The sequence below is a fragment of the Delphinapterus leucas genome, chromosome 6, assembly GCF_059928025.1.
Source record: "Delphinapterus leucas isolate spDelLeu-1000000601 "Yukka" chromosome 6, BTC_Dleu_Yukka2, whole genome shotgun sequence".
Classification (NCBI taxonomy): domain Eukaryota; kingdom Metazoa; phylum Chordata; class Mammalia; order Artiodactyla; family Monodontidae; genus Delphinapterus; species Delphinapterus leucas.
The window spans coordinates 12,717,751-12,729,275 of record NC_143134.1 but is presented as its reverse complement, the minus strand read 5'-3'; the positions used below and the strand labels follow the sequence as shown (position 1 = coordinate 12,729,275).

Sequence of the window (11,525 nt, the reverse complement as noted above, 5' to 3'; positions counted from 1 at the left end):
AGGCCTGCACCTTCCTGTTTTTATAGACAGTAGGCTTATGTTCTGAGGCTAAAACAACACTCTGTTTACCAAGCTCATTTCAGGAAGAATATCTAAACTGAGAAGTGCTGGGATGTTCATTTTTTTAAAAGCATTTTGATAACTGGGTCAACTGGGTAAATTCAAGCTGATTTTTAGAAAGCACTTTGCACTGATTTTATAATTCAAAAATACTTTAGTATTTTTTTCTCTACTGCTATGAAACCAATTTTGCAGAATTCACCAATCATAGAAGGATTACATTTTTTGGTACTATGAATTCCAAGAGATATTACACTTGTGCTATTAACATGTTGGCTTTCCTTTTTTTTTTTTTTTTTTTTTTTCATGTGTAGCTATTCTACTGACCTGGAAGACATAAAATATAAAGCAGTAATGTTTGATTAAATCTTGTCAAAATTTTATCGCCTTTAGCCAAAGGACATTAGAGAATATTCAAAAGAGCTATAGTGCAAAGGTGTTAAAATGCATACTGAACAGACTTGGAACTAAAATATATTTCTGAAAATAAATATGAAGTGTAACATTTCAGAAATAATTTCCTGAAGGAGGCAAAAAAAATCCCCTATATTTTCTTGTCCTTTAAAATTTGTCTAGCCTACTTAACTTGATTTTTAAAGAACCGGTGGAAAATACTCCGATTTCTGGGTTGTCCAAAAGTCAAAAAAAAAAGCATAAAGTATAATAGCTTTTAACAGCATGGCTATGCATCATATCTGACTAAAAAGCAGAGAAAACTTCTTTGTCTTAGAGGTCCTGTAAATAAGAGATGCCTGGAAATATCTTCCTTCTCTTACAATAGTAAAAACAATCCTGAAAGAAATTTTTGATAAACATTAAGGTCACTGACATAATTTAGGGAGGTGACATGTTCTATTTACCCTCCTTTTGTTGAAACTCTAAAATTTCATTTTTCTTCATTACCCGTATAAACTACCTGCTTATTAGTAAAACTGGAGATTTAAAAAAAAAAATGTTAAGGCAGTCCTAATTTTTCCAACATGTTATAAATGACCACAATTCGTCTTCATATGCCTTCTATGAAGGCATGACTTCTAAATAACTTCTGTTGCAACCGGGGTTGTGGGGGCGAGGTGGTAGGTGATAGGTAGATGGGTAGATGATGGATGGATGGATGGACACATAGACAGAGGACTGACTGATTCAATTTTGTGAATAAGATTTCATTAAATTGAGAGGATCTCCTCACAAAAGTATGTAGAATATTGATGTTGTGTTTCCGGACAGTATTTGGGGAGGAGTGGTCAGAAGTTGAGAGCAGTTGCTCTCCTGTGGAGCACAGTTCCTTCAGCCATCAAAGTAGGTCTTCATCACAACCTCCCGGGAGGAGGTACTTAGATAACTAATGAGTTACTTATCCCCATTTTGATAAGGAATTTGAGACACCGCGAGGTTAATTTACCCAAAGTCATACAGTTCATAGTTGGTATCAGGATTCTAACCTGTGTTTACCACGTTGATTTTCTAGATTTCTCACAATTCAGAAAGCAGGAGTGATGCTTTTAGGTTCACCTAAACCCTAATATTTTATCTGAAGAGATTCTGTAATCTGAAACAAAAATTTGAAAGAAGGGCTTCTCTTATTCCATGCACCTTTAGAATTATGGTATATTCTAAAAGATTTGTGGAAGTATTTTTATCACATGTCTTTCAACGTTTAGTCTTACACTATCGTCAGGCTAGTAAAATGAAAAGCAATATTCAAAAAGCTTTCCCGTTTGAAAGTTTAATGATCATAAAATACGACTTTCAACTTGATAGCTCACAGGAATAGAGTAACTAAAGGAAAGATTTACGAAAGCATTAAAATAATGATTATCCTTAAAAATGTCCCGCAGGAAAGTCAAAATCACCATTACTCTCCCAACCAATCCTTTTTGTGTTGCTTCATGTCACTAACAGCAATGACATGGACCATGCAGAACACACTTCCTTCCTGGGTAACATTCTAAGCAGAAGGGACAGTCTATCAAAGTCACTACAGAAGGGACAGTCTATCAAATTCGCTTCCATACAGAGATGACAATGATTTAAACTCAAGACAAAAGGAGATGCCACTATTTTCTCCCTCTTTAAAGACTTTCAGCTGAAAAATACCTTTGAGAAATATCCAGCAGAAACTCTACAAACCACAGTGTACTGCTACCAAGTGTCTCCTACTTTATTACCCCCAGGTCAAAATTCTGCTGTAGGAAATAGTTTACCAAGACAAAGTTAATTATGTAGAAAATTGTCCACAGATACACTGTCTTATTTCTCTTGGTACCAGTCAATCAAAAAAATGCCATTTATTTGGTGATGTGTGGTCCCAGATCTTTATCCCCTTTTTCATTCTTTTATTTAAAAGCACAGTTTTAGCTTTAACACATGAAATGCCTATTTTTAGCCTGAGGTGGTAATGACTGCTTTGAAATAAGTAGCCTCAATTAGAATAAAAAAGAAATCAATGTGTTATTTAAATTAATTTTAAGTAATACATTTAATTTAGGTGCTTATTAGATACTGATTTAGATACTTATTGAACACACAACTATATAAGCAATGCAAGGCAAAAACTACTTTGAAATCAACCTAAATTACCAAGTTTGTAGTTTACTATTTTAATAGAACAATAGACAACCTTTTTTTTTTGGCCTACGAACTTCAACACATATGAATTATCGGCAAACCCTGAATCAGTTTTTGAAGTGAATCATTGCAGACAAAAATGCTAAAGGAACCTCAAAGCTAACACACCAAGCAGTTTTACTTCTACAGAATTTTTAAGTACTACGAAGAAAATGTTTGTTGCAAATGAAATTTCCAAAACCTCAATTAATCCATAGGATGTCAAGATGCATGTTCTTGAAGGCATAAGAATAACACGCAAACTCATTTCCTGCCACTCTTTCTTACACACATACAGTACAGTTAAACAGAGCTCCTTCATGCAAGGAAACAGAAGGTAGATGAATATCTTTAGAAAAGGTTTCCGCCTCTCCACTCACACCAGCCAAGAAGAATTTTACTTTCCCCTATTTAGAGTGAATATGATTTATCAAGTCCTAATCTCAAGAAACTTTCTATAATCTTATTCCCCTGACTTATAAACCAAACTGTGTTCATGAGAATAGTAAAAAAAAAAAAAAAAAAAAAAAAGAGTAGAACTGTGTCAAATTTTCTAATACACCACATTCCAGGCCTTTCTGCTGTTATTATTGTTCAGATATGATAAAATAGCTAAAATTGCCAAGTAAAAATATTTATTTGTGTTACTTATAATTTCCAGTATTTATGAAGTAACACAAGCACAGCCTGGAGAATGTATCACACTGGTAAATAACAGAGCAGATCCTTTTCAGAAAGGGGAACAGATTTTCTGGTTCTACTGGAATATTTCACCATTCATATGTACTTACCGTAACATATTTTACAATGTTTGTCCTGAAGCTGCAGGTAGAATTTGAGGCATTCTGCCAATACCTCTCTAATTTACAACAGAAATGTAATACAAATTTCTTATAGGTCCCCAAATGATGCCCATAACTTTTTGTTCAATTCCTTTCACATTTTGGTCAACATTTTATGAAATCACAGCATCACAACATAGACAAAACTTTATCATCTCCTTTCAGACAGAATTAGAAAGAAACCATCACAATGATCACCTGCTTTATTTTAAAAGCCAGTAATGATTACGTAGGTGGTAAGAGAATCACATAAAATATTATTAACAACGTCTTACCTCTATCACTGAAGTCATCGACCAGGATGATTTCTGCAATCAGACTTTCTGGGGTTCGGTTGATGATGCTGTGGATGGTCCGCAGGAGTGAAGTCCAGCCTTCGTTATGGAATGGGATAATGATGCTGGTGTTTGGTAGCCTTTCCAGGTACATCTTGTGCTTACAGCTGGAGATGACAGAGGAAGCAAAGGCTATATCAGATACAAGACTGTAATATGTCTTATACTGCCATTGACTCACTGTATTATCAGACAACTGTGAAAATTAGACTTTGCCTAGTACTTGCCCAACCAAAGCTTCTGCATCATCATACTTACTCTACCCATTCCTGGAATTCATTAATGATCTCCTTTCACATTCACTCTTAATGACATAATTATTTATCCTCTGTTATACCAATGGCTCAAAAACAAGGTAAGAAGTACACCTGTGCTTCCCGAAATTTTGTGCTCTTGTTAATATGTTCTCTAATAGTAATAAGGATAAATTATATGTATTGACATCATTTCCACTGAGCACACGGCTAATGTTAAACTTTCCGGGAAAGTTTGGAAATTCTGTACTATTTATGCCCAATTAATCAGTTTTGGTTGTGGTCTGTTTCCACAGCTGGGCAGTATTTAAGGCTCTAGGCGAGAAAAGAGTCTTAAAGTGAAATAAATGAAGATTTAATCTTAAATAGTCACACACTGATGCAACTGCATGGTAAGATTACATTAAGATCCGAATCATGACACTGCCACATTCCTAATGAAAACTATACAGAGAAATCCCATGTTGCTGTTTTCACTGTAAAGCAATCTGAGATGCCAAATAGGAAGTAGGTTTTAAATTTTGGCATAGTTTAAAGCAATTTAGTATATGTCATGGCTATTCTTTCAATATTCGTGATTTATTTAAGTAATTTATAAGCCACATCAGGGCAGAAAGCTGGTCTCAAATCTGATTTAATTCTTAGTTCAGCACTGGTCATAGTTGCCCAAGCTTCATTAAAGATAATGAATTAATTTAAGTTTGTGAAATCTTTAAGTTATTTCAAAACTAAAATAGGATAAAATTTCAATCAATTACCAAATTTAGTGATTTGTCTGGTATGGATAACATGAAAACAAACAAAAAGAGAGTGGAAATCTGGAAAGAAACGCGGCTTCTGTTTAAATACAGGAACACCTATTATTTCATCTTTTGCCAAGACACTGGCTACTGTCTAGTCCAGATATTATAGTGTGAATTTGAAGTATGCATAGATTCTACCAAGATGTATAGACATGTACCAGCATATTCAAAACATTACTTAAAATATGGTTTTTTAGTCAGTTATCTCAACACTTCATTCTACTATGATCTCAATAGGATATCTTAAATATCACTGTGGATGTAAAACAAAGAGATCTTGCCTTGCAGCTTCAGATAATAGAATATAATGTAATTAAAGCAAAAAAATTTAACTATCCTGGAAGATAAAATAAAATGAAATACGTTAGACAAATAATTTACATATAAAATATAGGCATTTCTTTTTTATCTTGTCCTTTTATTATCAATTATTTAATCTAAATTTTAAAATTTGTAACAATATTTATCAAACAAGAGATTTAGAGGTTTTCAAGTACAATGAAAAGCACTGGAAAAGACCATCAAAAGGATACCATGAAATGGACATGAAAATACTAGAAAAAAACATGAAGTTCCTTGTAGGATAACATAAAATAATTTAAAAAAAGCAATATATGAAACAGATCTGTCAGTGATTTCCAAGAGAGTGTAGTGAGATGGATGCTTTCACATCTAATGCACAAATGTGGAAAAGAGTGCTAAATTAATTCAGCACATCTCATCATAATTAAGTAGAGCCATCCATCCTTCTCAACAAAGACAAGAGCCCAAGACAAATGTGCTTTCCTGTATCAATACTCAGCATAATGCAAAACACCATACCTAACAATGCTCTGGGAACGTAACTGAGATCCCCAGGAAGGCAAATTAGTCTTTAAACATTAAGAGGACACCCTGTACATATCGCTTGCTTATTAATGAAATAGGAATTACATTCAGAGTAATACATGAAAAGCAATCAATAGGCTTAGGGCTTTAAAGAGATGTTTAACACCTATCTACAATCCATTCAGAAAAAAAGGCAGACATAAGAGAATGCAAGACTAACCATGTGCAAAAAGGGCTTTCCCTCATAAAAATGGTTTCAGTAATTTCTGTGTAAGTTCAAAGTACTACCACACAGGGGAGGTGAAAATATCCTTCTATTCATTCATGCTCTCAAGTCCCAATGATTTGCTGAGGGTTTTCTCTAAGCCAGGAAGCAAAGTGGAGATAAAAGAATGAAAAAACCCTACTCTCCAACTTTAAGATGTTTACAATACAATAGGATACACAGAAGAGTAAAGAGACAGTTAAAACTTTAAAGGGGAATCAATATGTAGGAGTATAACAGGGTGCCATACAAGCATTTGAGAGAGGCCCCTGAAGCAATTTGCAAAGTGCTACAGAAATGCAAGTGAGAGTTAAAAGTGGCCTGCAAAAGACCAGTTCGAGATATATTTAGGAAAAGAACTGATATGACTTAGTAACTTCCTGGGAGAAACAGTTAAGGAGGACTCCCATGTTTTGGACATAGGAAACTGATCTATGAAATACAGACCTACATCAGAGCACTGTGTGTAAGGGGCATTTGAGGGTTGCAAGACTTGAGGGTAAACATGAGTTCACTTTTGACCACATTAACTTTGAGGTGTCAAAATGATACCTAGTTGAACATGAAACCAGCTCTTTCGCTCCTTTTCGGTCTGTCCATTCCTGTTCCCCTCTAACCCTGAAAGAATCTAATTATAGGAATGAGATCAGTAAGCAACTGAAACCAACTCCTGACTTATGCTCTCCTGAATGCACACCATGCCTCGTCTAACCTGGTGATTCTTTTCCTAGATAAAAAGAAGAATGAGGAATGGAGTAGTTAAAGAATCACGGGCTCTCTGCCTCTAACAATCCCCTTAGGAATCCTGCTGGCAGATCACTCGGACAAGATGCCATCTGAAGAGAGAGTCAGCCAGTCTGCACGCAATGGAGATGCAGAACCCAACCTCCTGCCTCGATGATTCCCTGAGATTCTTCCCCCTTTTCTCCTGTAAAAACTGTCATGGTTGAGCAGAATCTTCAGAGCTGGTCTCTGGACACGAGTCCACCTTCTCCCCAGATTGCCGGCTTTTCTGATTAAAGCACCTTTCCCCTCTACTGACCACTTGCCTCTCGAATGATTGGCTTTTGAGCAGCGAGTAGCTGAACCTGAGTTCGGTAACAGAGCAATCGTATATATGACATACACATCTATCTGTCTATGTATGTACCTATGTGTGCATATCTATCTATCTATCCATCTATCTATCTATCCATCTATCTATGTGTATATGTGTATTGCTCAGAAAAAGATCTGCTTTACAGGAGACACAGTGATAGGCTCTAGCATTGATGCCAGGGCACTGCCACTATCTCCATAGCATCACCATCCCAAGACTTGCCAAGAGGATCCTCTGATAAGTACCAGCAGATAGCCAACTGAATGCGCACCCTCATCTCTGATAAAAGTTCAGATCAAAAGTTCTGGGGCAAACGGATGTCCCTAGCTTCAAGATGGCGGAGGAGTGAGACGTGGAGCTCACCCTCCACCCGACAAATATATCAGAAATACATCTACATGTGGAACAACTCCTACAGAACACCTACTGAACGCTGGCAGAAGACCTCAGATCTCCCAAAAGGCAAGAAACTCCCCATGTAACTGGGTAGGGCAAAAGACAAAAGAATAAACAGAGACAAAAGAATAGGGACGGGACCTGCACCTCGGGAAGGGAGCTGTGAAGGAGGAAAGGTTTCCACACTATAGAAGCCCCTTCACTGGAGGAGACTGCGGGTGGCAGAGGGTGAAGCTTCAGAGCCACAGAGGAGAGCGCAGCAACAGGGGTGTGGAGGGCAAAGCGGAGAGATTCCCGCACAGAGGATCGGTGCCGACCGGCACTCACCAGCCCGAGAGGCTTGTCTGCTCCCCCGCTGGGGCGGGCGGGGCTGGGAGCTGAGGCTCCAGCGTCGGAGGTCAGATCCCAGGGAGAGGACTGGGGTTGGCGGCGTGAACACAGCCTGAAGGGGGCTAGTGCACCACAGCTGTCTGGGAGGGAGTCCGGGAAAAAGTCTGGACCTGCCTAACAGGAAAGAGAACATTGTTTCGGGGCGAGGAGAGGGATTTCAGAGCACCGCCTAAACGAGCTCCAGATATGGGCACGAGCCGCGGCTAAGAGCGTGGACCCCAGAGACGGGCATGAGACACTAAGGCTGCTGCTGCCGCCACCAAAAAGGCTGTGTGCAAGCACAGGTCACTCTCCACACCCCCTTCCGGGGAGCCTGTGCAGCCCACCACTACCAGGGTCCCGTGATCCAGGGACAACTTCCCTGGGAGAACGCACGGCGCGCCTCAGGCTGGTGCAACGTCACGCTGCCTCTGCCGCCGCAGGCTCCCCCCGCACTCCGTGCCCCTCCCTCCCCCTGGCCTGAGTGAGCCAGAGTCCCGGAAGCAGCTGCTCATTTAACCTCGTCCTGTCTGAGCGAAGAACAGACGCCCTCAGGCGACCTACATGCAGAGGCGGGTCCAAACCCAAAGCTGAATCCCAGGAGCTGTGCGAACAAAGAAGAGAAAGGGAAATCCCACCCAGCAGCCTCAAGAGCAGCGGATTAAATCTCCAGGATCAACTTGATGTGCCCTGCATGTCTGGAATACCTGAATAGACAACGAATCATTCCAAAATTCAGGCAGTGAACTTAGTGTGATTTTGTCTGTATAGCTTTGCTCTTACCATTTGTCCTAGGGTTCTGTCTGTCCACTTTTTTTTTATTTTTTAGTATTGATTTTTAGTGCCTGTTATCATTGGTGGATCTGTTTTGTCGGTTTGGTTGCTCTCTTCTTTCTTTCTTTTTTTAATTGCTTTTTAATTTTTTCTTTATTTTTAATTTTTTTGTACTTTAATAACTTTATTTTACTTTATTTTTCTTTCTCACTTGCTTTTTTTCTCCCTTTTCTTCTGAGCTGTAAGGCTGAAAGGGTCTTGGTGCTCTGGCCGGGTGTCAGACCTGTGCCTCTGAGGTGGGAGAGCCGAGATCAGGACATTGGTCCAACAGAGACCTCCTGGCTCCACGTAGTATCAAACAGCAAAAGCTCTACCAGAGATCTCCATTTCAATACTAACACCCAGCTCCACTCAACAACCAGCAAGCTCCAGTGCTGGACACCCTATGCCAAACAACTAGCAAGACAGGAACACAAACCCACTCATTAGCGGAGAGCCCGCCTAAAATCATAATAAGATCACAGACACCCCAAAACACACCACCGGACACGGTCCTGCCCACCAGAAAGACAAGATCCAGCCTCATTCACCAGAACAAAGGAACCAGTTCCATCCACCAGGAAGCCTAGACAACCCACTGAACAAACCTTAGTAACTGGGGGCAGACACCAAAAACAAAAGGAACTACGAACCTGCAGCCTGTGAAAAGGAGACCCCAAACACAGTAAGTTAAGCAAAATGAGAAGACAGAGAAACACACAGCAGATGAAGGAGCAAGGGAAAAACCCTCCAGACCAAATGAAGAGGAAATAGGCAGTCTACCTGAAAAAGAATTCACAGTAATAATAGTAAAGATGATCCCAAATCTTGGAACTAGAATGGAGAAAATACAAGAACATTTAACAAGGGCCTAGAAGAACTAAAGAGCAAATAAACAATCATGAACAACATAATAAATGAAATTAAAATTTCTCTAGAAGGAATCAATAGCAGAATAACTGAGGCAGAAGAACGGATAAGTGACCTGGAAGATACAATAGTGGAAATAACTACTGCAGAGCAGAATACAGAAAAAAGAATGAAAAGAATTGAGGACAATCTCAGAGAATTCTGGGACAACATTAACCACACCAACATTCAAATTATAGGGGTGCCAGAAGAAGAAGAGAAAAAGAAAGGGACTGAGAAAATATTTGAAGAGATTATAGTTGAAAACATCCCTAATATGGGAAACAAAATAGTCAATCAACTCCAGGAAGCGCACAAAGTCCCATACAGGATAAATCCAAGGAGAAACACACCAAGACACATATAAATGAAATTATAAAAATTAAATATAAAGAAAAAATATTAAAAGCAGAAAGGGAAAAAAAAATAATATACAAGGGAAACCCCATAAGGTTAACAGCAGATCTTTCAGCAGAAACTCTGCAAGCCAGAAGGGACTGGCAGGACATATTTAAAGTGATGAAAGGGAAAAACCTACAACCAAGATTACTCTACCCAGCAAGGATCTCATTCAGATTCAACGGAGAAATTAAAATATTTACAGACAAGCAAAAGCTAAGAGAATTCAGCACCACCAAACCAGCTTTACATCAAATGCTAAAGGAACTTCTCTAGAAAGGAAACACAAGACAAGGAAAATACCTACAATAAACCCAAAACAATCAAGAAAATGGTAATAGGAACATACATATCGATAACTACCTTAAATGTAAATGGATTAAATGCTCCAACCAAAAGACATAGACTGGCTGAATGGATACAAAAACAAGACCTGTATATATGCTGTCTACAAGAGACCCACTTCAGACCTAGGGACACATACAGACTGAGGGTGAGGGGATGGAAAAAGATATTCCATGCAAATGGAAATCAAAAGAAAGCTGGAGTAGCAATTCTCATATCAAACAAAATAGACTTTAAAATAAAGAATGTTACAAGAGATAAAGAAGGGCACTACATAATGATCAATAGATCAATCCAAGAAGAATATATAACAATTGTAAATATTTATGCACCCAACATAGGAGCACCTCAATACATAAGTCAAATGCTAACAGCCATAAAAGGGGAAATCAACAGGAACACAATCATAGTAGGGGACTTTAACACCCCACTTTCACCAATGGACAGATCTTCCAAGATGAAAATAAATAAGGAAACACAAGCTTTAAATGACACATTAAACAAGATGGGCTTAATCGATATTTATAGGACATTCGATCCAAAAACAACAGAATACGTTTCTTCTCAAGTGCTCGTGGAACATTCTCCAGGATAGATCATATCTTGGGTCACAAATCAAGCTTTGATAAATTTAAGAAAACTGAAATTGTATCAAGTATCTTTTCCGACCACAACACTATGAGACTAGATATCAGTTACAGGAAAAAATCTGTAAAAAATACAAACACATGGAGGCTAAATAATACACTACTAAATAAACAACAGACTAGTGAGGAAATCAAAGAGGAAATCAAAAAATACCTAGAAACAAATGACAATGAAAACACGACGACCCAAAACCTATGGGATGCAGCAAAAGCAGTTCTATGAGGGAAGTTTATAGCAAGACAATCCTACCTCAAGAAACAAGAAACTCCTCAAATAAACAACATAACCTTATACCTAAAGCAATTATAGAAAGAAGAAAAAAAAAAACCCAAAGTTAGCAAAAGGAAAGAAATCATAAAGATCAGATCAGAAATAAATGAAAAAGAAATGAAAGAAATATAGCAAAGATCAACAAAACTTAAAGCTAGTTCTTTGAGAAAGTAAACAAAATTGATAAACCATTAGCCAGACTCATCAAGGAAAAAAGGGAGAAGACTCAAAGCAACAGAATTAGAAATGAAAAAGGAGAAGTAACACTGATACTGCAGAAATA

At 38.1% G+C, this 11,525-nt stretch overlaps 1 protein-coding gene across 1 annotated transcript in view; it reads right to left on the bottom strand.

Moving 5' to 3' along the window:
* Positions 1-3,158: 3,158 nt before the first annotated feature.
* GALNTL6 (polypeptide N-acetylgalactosaminyltransferase like 6) overlaps positions 3,159-11,525 on the bottom strand; it is a 37,447-nt gene continuing 29,080 nt past the window's right edge. The window contains exon 2 of the mRNA XM_022594886.3: positions 3,159-3,951. Coding sequence (XP_022450594.2) covers positions 3,735-3,951 — 217 coding nt within the window. The 3' untranslated portion in view covers positions 3,159-3,734. The remainder of the gene's footprint in view (positions 3,952-11,525) is intronic.